The sequence below is a fragment of the Pseudochaenichthys georgianus genome, chromosome 1 (assembly GCF_902827115.2).
Source record: "Pseudochaenichthys georgianus chromosome 1, fPseGeo1.2, whole genome shotgun sequence".
NCBI lineage: Eukaryota > Metazoa > Chordata > Actinopteri > Perciformes > Channichthyidae > Pseudochaenichthys > Pseudochaenichthys georgianus.
Window position 1 is genome coordinate 45,877,714 of NC_047503.1, and position 7,588 is coordinate 45,885,301.

The 7,588-nt window shown below is 46.4% G+C and overlaps 1 protein-coding gene across 1 annotated transcript in view; it reads left to right on the forward strand.

Moving 5' to 3' along the window:
* The window catches only part of LOC117451058 (CREB3 regulatory factor-like), a 79,642-nt gene that overhangs the window by 45,587 nt on the left and 26,467 nt on the right, over window positions 1-7,588 (forward strand). Inside the window, exon 7 of the mRNA XM_034089153.2 lies at window positions 6,294-6,483. Within this exon, the coding sequence (XP_033945044.1) occupies window positions 6,294-6,483 (190 nt within the window). The remainder of the gene's footprint in view (window positions 1-6,293; window positions 6,484-7,588) is intronic.

Genomic DNA, 7,588 nt, shown 5'->3' on the forward strand with positions numbered 1-7,588 from the left:
AGTGTCTCTACTTTAAAGAGTGCTCTCCTGCTGATGTTCAGGTGTATATCAGTATGTAGTGTCTCTACTTTAAAGAGTCCTCTCCTGCTGATGTTCAGGTGTATATCAGTATGTAGCGTCTCTACTTTAAAGAGTCCTCTCCTGCTGATGTTCAGGTGTATATCAGTATGTAGTGCCTCTACTTTAAAGAGTCCTCTCCTGATGATGTTCAGGTGTATATGAGTATGTAGTGTCTCTACTTTAAAGAGTCCTCTCCTGATGATGTTCAGGTGTATATGAGTATGTAGTGTATCTACTTTAAAGAGTCCTCTCCTGCTGATGTTCAGGTGTATATGAGTATGTAGTGTCTCTACTTTAAAGAGTCCTCTCCTGCTGATGTTCAGGTGTATATCAGTATGTAGTGTCTCTACTTTAAAGAGTGCTCTCCTGCTGATGTTCAGGTGTATATCAGTATGTAGTGTCTCTACTTTAAAGAGTCCTCTCCTGATGATGTTCAGGTGTATATCAGTATATAGTGTTTCTACTTTAAAGAGTTCTCTCCTGCTGATGTTCAGGTGTATATCAGTATGTAGTGTCTCTACTTTAAAGAGTCCTCTCCTGATGATGTTCAGGTGTATATCAGTGTGTAGTGTCTCTACTTTAAAGAGTCCTTTCCTGCTGATGTTCAGGTGTATATCAGTGTGTAGTGTCTCTACTTTAAAGAGTCCTCTCCTGATGATGTTCAGGTGTATATCAGTGTGTAGTGTCTCTACTTTAAAGAGTCCTTTCCTGATGATGTTCAGGTGTATATCAGTGTTACAACCCGGCTCTTGGGCTGCACCATAAAGCGGGGAGGCGAGACGAGGGGTATGATATAATGTTTGTTTATTCAAAACAAACAAACAAACAAACAAAAGGAACCAGCAACAGGAAAAGTGCCCAGAGGAGACAGAGCGACGTAACGGCTGGTCTCCTCCTATATCCTTTTCCTTTCCAGGTGCGACTCATCAGGCATGAACCTGTGAACACCCACAAAGCACACCCACAACCAGATGGCACCCCACGTGGTGTGGAGGGGTCGTCACACCCCCCCCCCATAAGAAAGGGGTTCCCCTAAGAACACCGTTAGTACCCAAATAGCTAGGAGCTCTTCTCCGATATTCCGGCGTGGACAGAAGACCACTCTGGCCAGTCCCCTGACCCTGCACCTGGAAGAACCCGGAATGTCCCTCCAGAAACGGCAACCTAGACCCCGGCAACAAACCCAAGACCTGACCCCCAGGTCGCTGCCGAACTGCCCCACCCGTCCGACATGCGTGACAATACCCAACATGCCGAGACACATCTCTCCTCAACCCAGGCCAAAAGACATACCACAACAGGTAACCACATGTTTTACGGACACCCAGATGTCCCGACTGCCCATGCGCTTTTCTGAGGACCACCTCCCGAAACCTAACAGGAACCACAATCTGATACCCTGGCCCACCAATGAAGCCTTTCCCACGTGACCACCACTTTCTGACCAGCAATCCCCCTTGCAGCTGACAAGCCCTGGTGACACCATTTCCATCCCCGGTGGAGAGAACCGCCTCAAAAAACGGACTGAGGGAGACATCCGCTTTCTGCTCCATCGCCAACTCACTGCGGGATACCGACAACAACCAGTCAGGAATACCCACTGAATCTGTCGCACTGACCTCTTCACCCCGCTCAGATCCCTCCTGGGCACGGCTCACAGCCCGGGTCGCAGAGCAAGCCACCAACACTGCAGGAGAGCACTTGGCATTCTCCTCTGCCTCAACAGTCACGGTGGGTGAAGATGACTGCATGGTAGGCGGTGGACCCTCAGCCCACACACGGCTGCCAGCCAGGCCGTTACCCAGGATAACATCCACACCACCAATTGGCAGTACAGGACGGACCCCCATGGCGACCTCACCCTGCACCAGACCTGAGCAAAGCACCACAGCATGCAGAGGAACGGGCACAACATTCATTCCCATCCCTCGCATCCGGACAAAATCCCCAGTTCTAGATTCGTCCGAAAACGGTAACACAGAGCTCAGAATGTACGAGTCATACGATGCCGTGTCTCTCAAAATCTTTACCGGCACGCTGATATCACTTCCCACCAATGACACGTATCCGGTTGACACAAATGCAGAAAACACTGCGTCCTTCCACCCGCATGGCTCATCAATCTGCTGACAGGGAGAGATGACCGGTAACGGCACCACAGACACAGCAGAGTTACACTGGCCTACACAGCTCCCCCTGCTAGCCTTAGCTTTGGGACAGTCGGCCTTCCAGTGCCCTCTCTCCCTGCAGTAATGACAGATCTCCGAATCTCCCTGTGGCGGACCTCGCATCTCACGCTCACCCCCGTGCGGATTAGCTTTCTCTTCCCATCTCCCTGCACGATACATACCCCCTCCATCCTGGACCCTGAAGTCGCGACCGCCCCCATAGTCCTCTGCCAGAGCAGCAGCCTCTGCAGCAGTTTTCAGCTTACGCTCGCTGATGTAAACCGCAATGTGGCTGGGCACAGCATTTTTAAATTGCTCCAAAACCATCAACTCACATACTTCAGTATACGTTTCAACATTCAGGGGTTTACACCACCTACTGAAACAAGTAACCAGATACCTGGCAAACTCAACATGTGTCTGCCTGTCAGACTTCTCCCAGGACCTGAACCTCTGTCGATAGGCCTCAGGGACCAACTCGTAAGCCCTCAACACAGCAGTTTTACCCATTAGATACACTTTGCTGTCCGCCATCGTCAGAGCAGAAGAAGCTTCCTGGGCCCTACCTGTTAGCACTCTGCTCTCAGCCACACGCTCAAACAAGGAGGAAAATGTATCCGGATCTCGTTCATTAAACTGAGGCACAACCCGCAGATTACCTGCAACGTCGAATGGAGTAGCTCTACCAGGGAAACTAGAGGCCTGACCTGCAGCCCCAGCAGGTAAACCCAACCTCCGCTCCTCTAACTCAAGCCTTTTCATTTCTACCTGCAACATTAACCGTCTCTCCCTCTGTTCAAAAGTCAGGTCTGTATCACGGCAGCCAGACACGTTGACACCGTCTCTGCCAGGATCAACAGTAATGTTTCCTCCTTTGAAAACACCCAACTCGAACAGATGTGCTCTAACAATCCCTCTTATGTTTTCCTTCATCCTCTTATCCCCAACATCCAAGTGGAAATGTTCAGCCACACCGACCAGCTGCTCACGCGAGACGCCCTCCAGTAGCTCTTCTGTAGGCGCTCTCACAAAGTCCTCCACACTCTCCATCACGACAACACGGAGTGCACGATCACGCTACTACACAGCCTACACGCTACCGCGGCCCGTCCCTCCAACTGCCTTCAGAAACTAGCTAAACTCCCCGCTAGTCTTCAGGTGCTAATTATGGCGGGTACTTATGCACTTATTACCGTAAGCTCGGCGAAGCGACCAGCAAACCGGCAACTCCACCTGCAGCCTCGGCGTGCTCCCGAGCTAATAGCTCTAACCACTTTCACACCGCACTACAGCCCCCCCTACGACCTCCAAGGAAGACCGTACTACACCTAACAGGGACAGCTACCACGGTAACTAACGATCTGTGCTCGTACTCGCTGCCATACACTCTCTGTACATTAGAACTGCAAAACACTCACCCCCGTAACGCTACTCCCAGCCAATCAGCTGCACACAATGACAACGGACATCCAGTTCGCACACGTTTCCCAGGTCCAAAGCAACGAGCCCCCATACGTTACAACCCGGCTCCTGGGCTGCACCATAAAGCGGGGAGGCGAGACGAGGGGTATGATATAATGTTCGTTTATTCAAAACAAACAAACAAACAAACAAACAAAAGGAACCGGCAACAGGTCCCTGACGCTGGCACAGGAAAAGTGCCCAGAGGAGACAGAGCGACGTAACGGCTGGGCTCCTGCTATATCCTTTTCCTTTCCAGGTGCGACTCATCAGCCATGAAGCCATGTAGTGTCTCTACTTTAAAGAGTCCTCTCCTGCTGATGTTCAGGTGTATATCAGTATGTAGTGTCTCTACTTTAAAGAGTCCTCTCCTGCTGATGTTCAGGTGTATATCAGCATGTAGTGTCTCTACTTTAAAGAGTCCTCTCCTGCTGATGTTCAGGTGTATATCAGTATGTAGTGTCTCTACTTTAAAGAGTCCTCTCCTGCTGATGTTCAGGTGTATTTCAGTATGTAGTGTCTCTACTTTAAAGAGTCCTCTCCTGCTGATGTTCAGGTGTATATCAGTATGTAGTGTCTCTACTTTAAAGAGTCCTCTCCTGCTGATGTTCAGGTGTATATCAGTATGTGTCTCTACTTTAAAGAGTCCTCTCCTGCTGATGTTCAGGTGTATATCAGTTTGTAGTGTCTCTACTTTAAAGAGTCCTCTCCTGCTGATGTTCAGGTGCATATCAGTATGTAGTGTCTCTACTTTAAAGAGTCCTCTCCTGCTGATGTTCAGGTGTATATCAGTATGTAGTGTCTCTACTTTAAAGAGTCCTCTCCTGCTGATGTTCAGGTGCATATCAGTATGTAGTGTCTCTACTTTAAAGAGTCCTCTCCTGCTGATGTTCAGGTGTATATCAGTATGTAATGTCTCTACTTTAAAGAGTCCTCTCCTGCTGATGTTCAGGTGTATATCAGTATGTAGTGTCTCTACTTTAAAGAGTCCTCTCCTGCTGATGTTCAGGTGCATATCAGTATGTAGTGTCTCTACTTTAAAGAGTCCTCTCCTGCTGATGTTCAGGTGTATATCAGTATGTAGTGTCTCTACTTTAAAGAGTCCTCTCCTGCTGATGTTCAGGTGTATATCAGTTTGTAGTGTCTCTACTTTAAAGAGTCCTCTCCTGCTGATGTTCAGGTGCATATCAGTATGTAGTGTCTCTACTTTAAAGAGTCCTCTCCTGCTGATGTTCAGGTGTATATCAGTATGTAGTGTCTCTACTTTAAAGAGTCCTCTCCTGCTGATGTTCAGGTGCATATCAGTATGTAGTGTCTCTACTTTAAAGAGTCCTCTCCTGCTGATGTTCAGGTGTATATCAGTATGTAATGTCTCTACTTTAAAGAGTCCTCTCCTGCTGATGTTCAGGTGTATATCAGTATGTAGTGTCTCTACTTTAAAGAGTCCTCTCCTGCTGATGTTCAGGTGCATATCAGTATGTAGTGTCTCTACTTTAAAGAGTCCTCTCCTGCTGATGTTCAGGTGTATATCAGTATGTAGTGTCTCTACTTTAAAGAGTCCTCTCCTGCTGATGTTCAGGTGTATATCAGTATGTAGCGTCTCTACTTTAAAGAGTCCTCTCCTGCTGATGTTCAGGTGTATATCAGTACGTAGTGTCTCTACATGTCTTCATGCTTTAATGTTCAAAAAGCTCTTTATTGTTCTCATACTGCCTGTGCTGCAGCACCTCTTTTCACCCTCTGTCTGAAACCAGAGCCCAGTCTGCTCTGATTACTTAGTTTTACCCTTTTATGGAAGAAATTAAAATGAAGTCTGTTCAATATATGAAACATTGAACGTCGGGACATTAAACCCTCACTCACTCAGAGTATCATAAAAATAATAATTAGCTGGTTAGTTGGCCGGCTCTGTTGTGATTGGTCGACCGCTTTGAGATGTCCCGCCCCCTCGTATATCACGTACAATGTGTTGGAGCGATAGCCAATAGAATCGTGAGTGTTATATAGTGATGTCATTGTGTTACTGAAGTAAACAAAGGAGTCCAATGGAGGCGTTTCAGACAGGGGGGGCAGGGAACACAGGGATTTTAGCCTTTGCAGACCATTTACATGCACTAAAACCTATAGAACACACTACAGGAAAGGGAAAACCCAAAAAGCACAATAGGGCCTCTTTAACTTGAAAAAGTTTAGCCTATCAGAATACAAATTGCCCGTCACACTGATTAGTTTATTTTTGTTCTTATTGCTTTGTCTTACCTTTTTTAGTGGAAGAAATTCAAATCTGATGTTCAATATATGACATATCAATCATAGGGTATCCCAGTCCTCACTCATGCAGTAAAAATACATTCTGTGAATATGTTGTCCTTCATTATAATATGTTTCTTAATGTCTTTCATTTTGTAAAAAAAGCACGTTGAATTGCCTTGTGTTGAAAGGTGCTATATAAATAAACTTGCCTTGCTTTTATCCCGGTAAGAAGGGGCGCTATACATACCCTTTAATGGAAGAAATGAAAATCTGATGTTCAATACATGACATATTAATCACACCCCTTTCTAATACAGTAACAATACAACTATTATGTTGTCCATTATCCAGGTAAAAAAGGGCGTCGTAAAGCTCGTAAGACGGACGCCAGCGACCTGACTCCGAACCCCCAGAAGCTGCACAACATCGGGGAGCAGCTGCAGAAACTGAACGCTGCCATCGAGGGCATGGAGCCCGTCAACGAGCTGCCGGCTGGCGCGAGGGCGCGGAGCCGCAAGGAGAAGAACAAGCTGGCCTCCAGGTACCACACTCACTGCCCACTGACATTGGCTACTTGGTGATATCCTATTGTGGCATAAGCCGTTTTCAGATTTTACCGGCGTATTTTTCATTATGATGTGACAGTCGGACATGGCAACCTGTGCAGCCCATGTATTGATTCCATCCGAAGTGTGTGGTTGCGTTCGAGGCACTTTGCTCAGCGCTACTGCTTGTTACGTTTTTGGTTTGCTGTACTCGCCATGAACTGTTATTACTCAAGTTAATCTCGCCCGCCTCCGACGTAAGCGTGAAGTCTTGGTTCTTGGTTCTTTCCGGGCAGCCGAGTGGAGCCAGCTAAGAGCCGGCTCCGCTGCGGTGGAAACGGGAAGAACCAGAGCTTACGCAAGACAAGTTTATTTATATAGCACCTTTCAACACAAGGCAATTCAAAGTGCTTTACAAAAATGAAAGACATTCAGAAAATGGCATTTAAAAACAGTCATTAAAAAGCAAAGATAATAAAATAAACATTACAATCAGGCTCTTAATCAGGTCACAGATAGAGGCTCTAACCCGGAACCGGCCCTGGAACCGGTTTGGTGGAAAAGGGGCATGAGATCTCTGGATTCATTCATCAGACACGAGAGGGCTGGTGTTCAGTGTTTGGAATGCTATGCAGAAGAAAACTAGAAAATGCATTTCCTGCAGACAATGCGTGTGAATGCTGTAAACTGTGAACACTTGTGGCAGAATTTAGCTGAAAATGCAGAAAAAGCTGAATATGTTATTAGCTGAGTGGTAGCTGCTTTTAGCTACGGAGACCAAGTAAGTGTGTTGCTGAGCTTAGCGGAGAAATGCAGAAAAGTGAAATGATTTGAATCAAAATTGTTACAGCTCAAATGCATTGCAATGACTTTGTTGAAAACTTGAAAGTGAAATGTTAAACTGGAAGAGGAGGAAACATAGTGAAAGGTATAAACAACAACATGTATAGCCTCAATGTCCTGAAATAGCTGAATACTGTAATAGTTGAATGGTGTGTAGCTGAAAGTAGGCTGAAGGAGTTACATATAGTGAATGAATGCGTATTAAGAAGAGAAAAGAAAGTAAAAAGGCTTGGGAAAGCAGCAGAATATTTTTGACAA